The following is an 11,069-nucleotide window of genomic DNA, read 5'->3' on the forward strand; positions in this document are numbered from 1 at the left end:
CCCCCCCCCCCCAAACTTCCATCAAAAAAACTCAACTATTATTTAATATTTTAGGCTTTACACGTAAATGTAGACATGAAAAGAAAAGATCTTACTGTCAATACATATGTGGTGATCTTCAGGGAAAAATTAAGTAACTTTACCTCACTAGTATTGCAGATGTCGCTTAGCGTGGAGCCACAGGCTTTACCAGGAGTAGCGTTCCATGGGATGATTCCTGAAAATGATTATATGCATCACATACATTAATCAAAAAGGTTATAAAGCAATACACTTGAATAATTATAGATTATAAAATATATATTAAATATAAATATATAAATGAAATAAATGAAATACATATGTATATACACACAAATACATCCACACATTTATATATATATATATATTCCCACTGTTAGGGGTTTCAGTAAAGCCAAGAGAAGGAAACATCTGATTGTATTTTATTGATTGTATTTAAAAGGAAGTGTACACTGACAGATTTATCTCAACAGCTGCATTCCATTAGAATAACTCACTCCTTACATTGTAAAGTGATGTTGATATTGCAACTAAATACAACCAAGTATTATCCACTGGTTCACGGTTGAGGACAATCAAGGTTTTTACCATACTGCCGCACATCAACACAGATGTTGTCCACAGAGGTGAGATTGGCAATAGGGGACTTCATGGCTCCACATGTGGTCCACATGTTATAAAACAGGAAAACGGGCACCGCAGAGAAGCCAAAGATGCCCAGCCATCCCAAGCCCAGAATGTAGGTGAGGAACACAAACTTAAAAAAAGAGAGAGAAGGTTGTTAGCCTCTCATGCTCACATATCCATTCAATATCCACATATCTAATATTATGATGACTAGAATAATCTCATCGTTTTTAAATCCTGCAGTGCATACTGTATGAATGTGACCCAGAATCATGACCTATTTACCGCCAGATCACCTTGGATGTGTTGCCACTTGATTATCGCACTCACTCATTTGAACATACACACGTTTTCCAGACTAATGCATGACACATGCATACATGGCCTAAAGGCTTTAAAGATGGATGCTACTGGACATCTGATTCTGCAGTGATTAAAGCAACTGGGGTATATAGCACTGATCGTGCCAGATCTGTCCTCAAGGGTTGGGGTTGGCCTATGTATGTACAGTGGGTGTGTTTGTGTGTGTGAATATGCCAAATCTAGCATTAAAGGGGTGGTTGACTGCTTTTTTCTAGGCTTGATTGTGTTTATGGGGTGCAGTCTAATGTGTTAATGTTTTGTTTTAAACAAAACGCATTATATTTCACATAATTTACATTTATTCTGTCCCTTCTCTTATGAACGCTCTGATGATTTCCTGGTTTTATGAAGCCCCTCCCTCAGAAATACGCAATGGGCTCAGATTGATTAGCTGGCCTAGTGTGTTGTGATTCGGTAAACCGCCAAGTGGATGTTCACCTCAGTGGCATGTGCTCCGGTGTTGTATTGTAAACAATGGCGTCATCAATATTGCTTATCAATTTGAGCTCGAATGAGACCCTGAGAATATTAGTGAAGAGGATCATGCAGAACCCGTGCAAGCACAGCTTAAGAACCGCTGCTTTTAGAACACTGATTTTGAAACTTGTGAATCCATTAGAATCGTTACAAGACAGAATCACGATTTATATATGAATAGATTTTTTCGTGCACCCCTAGTTTTGACGGCATGGCAACAACTCTTCCTCTTCTCTAAAGCAGCGCAACATGGCCCCACCCCCTTTGTTGCATGTTCCCAGGGGCAGGGTTTATGTAAATTTCAGGGTTTTTTTGTGTGATGTCACCAACCTGGGAATAAGCTCGTTGTAGTCCCTATGAGCCGTAACTGCACGCATTAAACTGCCATTATTTTAAAAGACATTATCTCCGTTTGTATCAAACTTTCAGCGTCGTAACTTTGCAGATATTGTTTATGCTCAAACAGAAACATTACACACTAACTAAAGTTAAAAAAAGTGAAATCACAATCAACCACCCCTAATGTTTATGGATGGGGGAAATGCATTCGTATGAGCATGCACGTTTATATAATTATGTGTAAGTCTATTTTTTTAAACGTGCCTGTGGCGATATATCTGCAAAATGCAAATTACACATAGGTTTTTCTATGTATCACAACAGTTCGGCAAGTGAGTGGCTTTAAAGGGTTAATGTTCTTTAATGTCTGAAAACACTACACTAAACCCTGCCGTAAACATAACCGATAGTGTTAACAAAAGCAAACGTGAGATAAAAATGCATTTGCTCAAAAAATTATGCCATTTTAGCTTACTTCTACAGGTCTTTGAGGAGGATTCGCACTTGAGCTCTACACATCACAAGTAAAATGCTGTACCGGGTGAGATTCTGAGCAAGTTTACGCTGTCAAAACATATGCCAAACATATGGAGCTGGTTGTGTGATGCAAACATCAAAATGTGTTAGTTTACAAATCATGCATTATGGTAAAGGTGTCTGAGGCCATAATAACAAAGTACTGTGCAAAGAAAATAATGTGTGAAAATAAGTCTTTATTAATCAATAACCTGCCCCTGTAACCATACTTTGTGTGAAAAGGAAAAAAGTTTTTGCGTTTTACTGCCTCTAGCTGGAAACTTGAATTGAAAGGTATATATCGGTAAATTTTTTTGAGTTTTGCAGAAACATAGGTAGAGGAATATTTTTCCAGTGAGACTGGGTATTTATTTGTATGTCCATTCTTGTATGTGCGCACTGGCCTCACCATGGCACTGATGCAGCGTCCACACACAGTGGTCTTGAACTCGCTGTGCATCTCTTTGACAGCACTGGTGGTGTAAAAGCCTTCAGCCAACAGGATGATGCCATACAGGAAGAAGAAACAGGCGATTCCATAGATGATGTACTGCAAAATCTGAACCCTGTATAACAAAGGAAAAATTTAACTATAGTGAATGTGTTAATGTAAGAGATCCAGGGTGGGCATAAATCCCTCAACATTATTCAATATTTTTAAGGACAAATAGAGATTTTCTTATTCTACTGGCACTTGTTCCTTTCAAATTAAAATGCATGAAAAGATATCAATTTAGATGAAATGATACCAAAGTATAGTCATAGCTTATTTAAGATCACATTTCCCAGAGTTCTTGCTCAGTAAACAATTGCGGCAGTGATTGATTTGACTTTTATGTGGGGGATGCAGATGTACTCTTGGCAGATTTGATCAGGGCCACTGACAGTAAAGATGTACACAGGAAATTAAAGGCAATAGGTCATTTGTCCCCAGTAAAGCTCCAGATGACATGATGGAACAGAAACTACTGCCAGTTATTTGCTGGCATTCTAGAGATTATTACTCAGCACACAGTCACCCTTGAACATGTCATAGACATGAATGCAAACAGACAGAAAAAGATAACCTCAAAATTTGCTTTAAATATACCTCTAATAATCATCACACCTCAAGCAACTCACAGTAGTGATCTAAATAAACAAACAACTATCATTGGGAAGTTAGTATTTATGGTATTTGGTGTATTTAATGGCTGTTTATACGAACACACTTACACATCAGTGAGAGTAGCATGGTCAGAGGTGACGTGAGAAAAGTGGTTTTCCACCATGGTCACAGTGCCCGTAAGTGCCACATGCCCACAGCCGCAGAACAGAGCAACACCCGAAAAGCACAAGATGGTGGCCACCAAAGAGGCGTAAGGGACACCACCCAGACACTTGATGCAACACTCGAAGCAGCCTGTAGGGGGAGAAAGACAGACTTCGTGTTTGTCGTAATTCACTACAGCAACTTTGATATTTTTATGCTGTGCTAATTAATCACACATACATTTTGAATATTGTATTTGAACACTGAACATATTGAGTGTCAGACGTATTATTCTTTAGAGTTATTAAGGCCACAAAGACAGATGATACTTCAGATTCCTACTTCAGACAGATAATGTTTTATCACTTTATCAACTCTGCCTTTGATGCCCCGAGAGGTGAGGTTCATGTATTTGGTGTCTTGACACCTCAATGCGACGCAATCATGTCAGATGAAATCAGCTGGCCATCCATGACAAGCCATCTTCACACTCACGTCATATGACATGTGGTGAGACGGATGTACTGTAGGATGAAGTGTTTAATTACAGCCACTAACAAATACATTTCTCTATTTTGAATGTTCAATGATCAGGTTCACTGTTAACAATCATTATTTTACAAAACAGAATGGAAACTGGAAAACACCCATATGTAAATGTAATATATGACCTATATTGCTATAACAAGAACAATATTGCCATGACAGTGCCGATAGCCTAGTGGGCAGTGCACCGACATATAACGATATTGCGTTATTGGCGTCCCGAGTTCGAATCCTGGCTCGAGGACCTTTCCTGATCCCACCCCTCTCTCTCTCTCTCCCAATTCACCTTCTGTCAACTCTAAAAACTATCCTATCACAATATCGCCAACAATTAAGGCTGTCGACATATAACGATATTGCGTTATTGGCGTCCCGAGTTCGAATCCTGGCTCGAGGACCTTTCCTGATCCCACCCCTCTCTCTCTCTCCCACTTTGCTTCCCGTCTACTCTACACTACCCTATTTTAAAAATGGCAAAAATAAAATCTTAAAAAAAAAGTGATATTTTCATATATGTTACCTATAAGGCCATATTTATATAAATAACATACTCAAACTCAAATTTTACTCCCCATAGTAAAATTTGTATTATGTACATACAGGGCCTAAAATTAACACTCGCCAAGCGCCAAATCAGGTAAAAATCAGCGTTGGCGAGTCAATGTAACAGTGTCAGTCGCCAGTTGGCGGGTACAACTTTTACGAATTATAACAATGCAATGAAGTGAAAATAACAGCCAGTTTTTAAAGAGATTCACTGTTTCTGACATAAGAGAATAAAATAATCTTTTCCGAAGACAAGATCATCTTGATTAGCTGTTCTGTCATAAGCGACAAGAGTGAATCGAATAATAGGATACAAACGGACTGATAAGGTCAGAGCAGTGTGATGGCCAGCATGTCCCTAGACACGGTTCTAATACATTTTACCTGAGAAGATTTTGCTGCTTCATTTCGGAAGATTAACTTTTCCCATCTTTATTCCTCATAACCCGAGAATTCGGCGACACATACCTGAGGTTACGCCGCCTAAACGGTACAGTGAAGTATAGTTTGAAAGGCTGCGCATTCGGCTGTACACATATGCTGAGCCGCTTCAGACAGCTCACCAGTAGCGCTTCAACGCACGAAAACACACACAATTATGTCAAAATGCGCGGTTTTGGCGAGTTACCTTGTAAATGGAGTCTTAAATGAGTTATAAATGACCGTAAAGAGTTGGGAGAAAATCGGGTATGTGTCAGAACCGCGTCATATGCATCAGGTTTTAAAGAGACAGCACTGCTTTTAAAGTAAAACCTGCTGAAGTCTTGTCATTGATGTATATCAAAGAACAAAAGAAAAAGAGAAATCCTTGGACTGTTCTAGTCGCTGATTAACTTTTATAGCTTGAATAAAAATTTATATGTATAGTTTATGCATATATAATATAGTTTATGTGAAGATTGTTTTAAAATCACTTAAATTAAAAGATGTTATATATTTCAGAGCCTACTAAATGTTAAAAATAATGGATTTCAATTATACTGTAATGTTGAATGGCTATAATTAATAAGTAAAATTGAGGGAAAATGCACCAGCAGGACAAATTAAAAACATTGTAAATATGTTTAGTTATTGTAGTAGTAATAACTGCCTGTTTTTGCAAAAAGAGTTTCATGGCCAGTAAAAAAACTTTTTGGTCGGTAAATTTTATCATGTCACCGGCCATTGGCAGGTGTGGCAAAAAGTTAGTTTTAGGCCCTGTGTACATATCAATAATATCTATATAATGATTTTTATATGCTATTATATGTAACATCCATATATAACAATATTTCATTTATAAATGCAACTTTATTAAAACAACATATACAAAAATGAATGTTTATATATGTTTATGTATTTTTTTTTTTTTAAACATGTCTGTTAGATTAAACGGATAACTGTCCTTCAGTTGCCAGCAGTTCTCCCTCACCAAAGAATGCATGATGATGGGAAGAACACACAAGGCTGTGTTCAGAATCTACAAAGTTTTTTGGACATATACACGGTTAATTTTTCTTATTATGCATATTCACGTTATTATGCATATTCATCATTGAACAAAGATTTTCAAAATTGAACTCCTTTTCTAAGACTCCCTCAGACTCTCCCAAGGCCTGGAAAGCAGTTATATTTGAAACAACACAACTCATATCATAAGTTATCTAGGTCAAAGAGGAAGTGCACGATCAACCAGGGCCCACAACAATAACCTGCACCGGGGTCCGCACGGGGCCCTGACAATGTCAGTCTTTTATATTTATGGATGGATATACATATACATGACATTAATGTTCAAAAATGTATTCATGTCCAAAAATGCATCACACATACAAAAACATACATGTTTGTATGGGATATTGTTCCAATTTCTAATAGCTTTCATATATGTTTTTTATTAATTACATTTACATATGGGTACTAGTACTTTTACAATGCCGCTTTCTGAAAAAAAAAAAAAGTCCTCAGTTAGAAAACGCAAAATTCAACATTTTAGAATGATAATTTTGGAAACACATGGGAAAATGTATTTCTGTTCTCACTCATGCACTTCCCTTTTAAAATGTGAACATCCTAATTTTATTCTTTGTCCATGCCTTCTGAAGAGTGAGAAATATTATGTGTGCAGTGAAGTCACTGCTTATTCATGTTGTTCTCTGCCTATTTATCTTCTTCCAAAGACATTAAACAACACCAACTCCCCCACATGCATGAATAATGCATTATAGATAGACTGCAACTTATGATCTTAACTTATGATCTCTATGGTACACAGAAAAAGAGTGTTGAGTGTCTGCCTGAGGAACTACAATTTATTACCCATAAAAAAGCACTGTGGCAGTACCACGGTACAGTGATGGTATCAGATAATAAATTAATAATTTATTTATTTGTATAGAATTTTTTACAATACATATAATACTATATGACTGTTTACCAGATTAATATACAATATTAGCATGGTAGATGTCAAAACATTTTGTACATGTTTTGCAAGTGTACTATGTGTTTACAGCTCTTGTGTTAAAGCTTTTTGCATAATTTTAGAGCATAATAGGACTAATCCAAGCAAGATGAATGTTTGCATGATTTAAGAGAACAAACGGCATGTAAGAAAACAGAAAAAAGTGTTATACCTTGCTTTGCCTTACTGTTACTGCTTTCAAACTGTATATACGTTAGGAGTTAATAGGGATTTTCTTTAGAAAGTCATGCTAATAGAAGAGTACACCAGCAGGGTCATTTTTGACATCAATGGGCCCTCTGATCCTCCAGTCACACACTCACATTAGCGATGCTAATTAATTTTTACAGTGAGCAGAACTTCTCTGAATATACAAAAGCATCTGTTCCGCACTGTCACACTGTTACCTCTTACAACAGCTGCTGCTCAGTTCATAATAGACCATTTAAAGAGGTAAAATGGTTTCTCAACATGAAGAGGATGATTACAGCAGTTATCTGACAGCAATATGAAATTTCATTTAATGTGTGCTGTGACTGGTTAGATCAAGAGTGGTTGTAAAAGAACATATGGCTACTGCAGGTAAACTTGGGAATGAAACATGGCAGGTTAAGATAGGGGAAAAAAAATAATTTGAGGTTATTTGACTATCTTTCCCAGGTTTATTCTTATAATGATGTCACTCAGTTCACGTGTGTGCTCACTTAATGTACAGCTGATTTTGTAATCAAGTAAAAAAAAAAAAAAATAGATACTGAAACTTTTTATAGATTGATCTTTGTTTGTGTAATGTAAAATACATTTATTTTATAAATTAAATAAAAGTATTTAATTGTAATTCCCACTAATTTGGCATGACGTGACATATGGCATAACATTCATCACTATTATACCATTAAAAATATTGAATTACACTTAAATTTTGCTTTTGACTATGTTTTCAATGTAATTTTTGTTCTCTGAAAATGCAGAAATTGTCCATCACTTTCTGTTTAATAGTATTGTTGTCACATTTATACTCTTTAAAGGGGTGGTTCACTGGGTTTTTTCTAGGCTTGATTATGTTTATGGGGTGCAGTCTAACGTGTTAATGCTTAGTTAAAAAAAAAACGCATTATTTTTCACATAGTTTACCTTTATTCCACACCGCTCTGTCCCTTCTCTGAGAAACGGGCTGATCTTTTCCTGTTTTTATGAAGCCCCGCCCTCAGAAATAGGCGATGGGCTCTGATTGGTTAGCTAGCCCAGTGTGTTGTGATTGGCTAAACCGCCTCTAGTGCGTGTCTAACCGTTCCGCCACTCACCACAGCGGCATGTGCTCCAGTTGTATTGTAAACAACGGCATCGTTAATATTGCTTATCATTTTGAGCCTGATTGAGAAGCAGAGGATATTATTGAAGAGGATCGTGCAGAACCTGTGTACAACAAAGTACAACAATTATCTTTTCAAAATGAATAGAATAGAATAAAGATATAAAAAAAATTCCTGAGAATGGGCTGTGTTACACATGCAAGTTTATTTACATCAACCAGAGATCTGGACACATGATATTCTTCAACCAACCACATTTATTATTATTCTCAATGCTCATGCAAACTCATTTCCATGAGTGAACTGCTTAATTCAACCAGTAGTGTTAGTCGTAGGTCAGGCAAACCTGAAGAACAGAGACAATAGAGCGAGAGGAGATACATGCTGCTTGTGACACAGAGTTCTTATATAATGCTTGTTAAAAATAGCTTCAAACACACACACACACACACACACACACACACACACACAAAGAGGAAAAAAGAAGAGCGTAAAATTGCACACTCTTGCGTGTGCCACTGGTGTTTCCATGGCAACCCTGTGCAATTGGTCTCCTTAACACCTCATAATTGCAGCCGTGTGAATATCTTTGGGATATCTTACTGCTTTAGAAATTGGCTTCATAAAATAATGTGAGAAATGACTCGAGCATGATGTTGCTATTTGCTCTTGGGGAGATAGTAAGACATTGTGAAGTGACTTTTACACATGACCCTGTCTAAATGAAGAGACATGAATTCAGGTTGTGGCATGACGTGACATATGGCATAACATTCATCACTATTATACCATTAAAAATATTGAATTACACTTAAATTTTGCTTTTGACTATGTTTTCAATGTAATTTTTGTTCTCTGAAAATGCAGAAATTGTCCATCACTTTCTGTTTAATAGTATTGTTGTCACATTTATACTCTTTAAAGGGGTGGTTCACTGGGTTTTTTCTAGGCTTGATTATGTTTATGGGGTGCAGTCTAACGTGTTAATGCTTAGTTAAAAAAAAAACGCATTATTTTTCACATAGTTTACCTTTATTCCACACCGCTCTGTCCCTTCTCTGAGAAACGGGCTGATCTTTTCCTGTTTTTATGAAGCCCCGCCCTCAGAAATAGGCGATGGGCTCTGATTGGTTAGCTAGCCCAGTGTGTTGTGATTGGCTAAACCGCCTCTAGTGCGTGTCTAACCGTTCCGCCACTCACCACAGCGGCATGTGCTCCAGTTGTATTGTAAACAACGGCATCGTTAATATTGCTTATCATTTTGAGCCTGATTGAGAAGCAGAGGATATTATTGAAGAGGATCGTGCAGAACCTGTGTACAACAAAGTACAACAATTATCTTTTCAAAATGAATAGAATAGAATAAAGATATAAAAAAAATTCCTGAGAATGGGCTGTGTTACACATGCAAGTTTATTTACATCAACCAGAGATCTGGACACATGATATTCTTCAACCAACCACATTTATTATTATTCTCAATGCTCATGCAAACTCATTTCCATGAGTGAACTGCTTAATTCAACCAGTAGTGTTAGTCGTAGGTCAGGCAAACCTGAAGAACAGAGACAATAGAGCGAGAGGAGATACATGCTGCTTGTGACACAGAGTTCTTATATAATGCTTGTTAAAAATAGCTTCAAACACACACACACACACACACACACACACACACACACAAAGAGGAAAAAAGAAGAGCGTAAAATTGCACACTCTTGCGTGTGCCACTGGTGTTTCCATGGCAACCCTGTGCAATTGGTCTCCTTAACACCTCATAATTGCAGCCGTGTGAATATCTTTGGGATATCTTACTGCTTTAGAAATTGGCTTCATAAAATAATGTGAGAAATGACTCGAGCATGATGTTGCTATTTGCTCTTGGGGAGATAGTAAGACATTGTGAAGTGACTTTTACACATGACCCTGTCTAAATGAAGAGACATGAATTCAGGTTGTGTGCTCAATGAATAAATTCAGTATTATGACTAAGTTCAGAATGATTCCAGAAAATATTTTAACTGCCAAAAGTTCTCCTCTATCCCTCCAAAATAGTTTACATTATCTTTTGTTTTCCTTTTTTTTAAGATGAAATAATCAGACTGAATTTCTGAATCACTGACCAATCTCAAATGTATCATCATTCATAATAAGTTACTGTATTCAGCTTTATTTGTTACTTTAAGTTTTAGAGTGTTACAGTACATTCTAAAATATTATTTCTATAAAACTGACGTAAAAGGTAAACTAACATTCTAAAATTACCCTCCAATTTTATAAAAATGTATGTACATTACTCATTTCATTCCTCAGTAAAGTATTGTAAGACTTTAGCTTAGTGACCACTATTAACTAGTTGCTTATTAGCATGCACATCACTAACATATTGGCTGTTTATTAGTACTTATAAAGCCTTATTCTTATTCTACATGACCATATATCCCTTAATCCTATCCCATACCTAAACAACTTTACTAACTATTAATAAGCAGCAAATTAGGAGTTTGAGGCAAAATACATAGTTAACAGTTATTTAATAGTGAGCATTGGTCCGTCCAGAAAGTATAGTTTGACCACACACACACACACACACATACATACATACATACATACATACATATATATATAT

General features: G+C 36.6%; 1 protein-coding gene across 4 annotated transcripts in view; it reads right to left on the reverse strand.

Moving 5' to 3' along the window:
• The window catches only part of LOC107654257 (neuronal membrane glycoprotein M6-b-like), a 68,718-nt gene that overhangs the window by 7,624 nt on the left and 50,025 nt on the right, over window positions 1-11,069 (reverse strand). For all 4 annotated transcript variants that reach the window (XM_016441270.1, XM_016441269.1, XM_016441272.1 and 1 more), the window contains exons 2-5: window positions 3,559-3,745; window positions 2,753-2,909; window positions 610-778; window positions 144-217 (exon numbers count right to left, since the gene is read on the reverse strand). In XM_016441270.1, coding sequence (XP_016296756.1) covers window positions 144-217; window positions 610-778; window positions 2,753-2,909; window positions 3,559-3,745 — 587 coding nt within the window. The remainder of the gene's footprint in view (window positions 1-143; window positions 218-609; window positions 779-2,752; window positions 2,910-3,558; window positions 3,746-11,069) is intronic.

The sequence above is a fragment of the Sinocyclocheilus anshuiensis genome, unplaced genomic scaffold, assembly GCF_001515605.1.
Source record: "Sinocyclocheilus anshuiensis isolate Anshui unplaced genomic scaffold, SAMN03320099.WGS_v1.1 scaffold551, whole genome shotgun sequence".
Lineage (NCBI taxonomy): Eukaryota > Metazoa > Chordata > Actinopteri > Cypriniformes > Cyprinidae > Sinocyclocheilus > Sinocyclocheilus anshuiensis.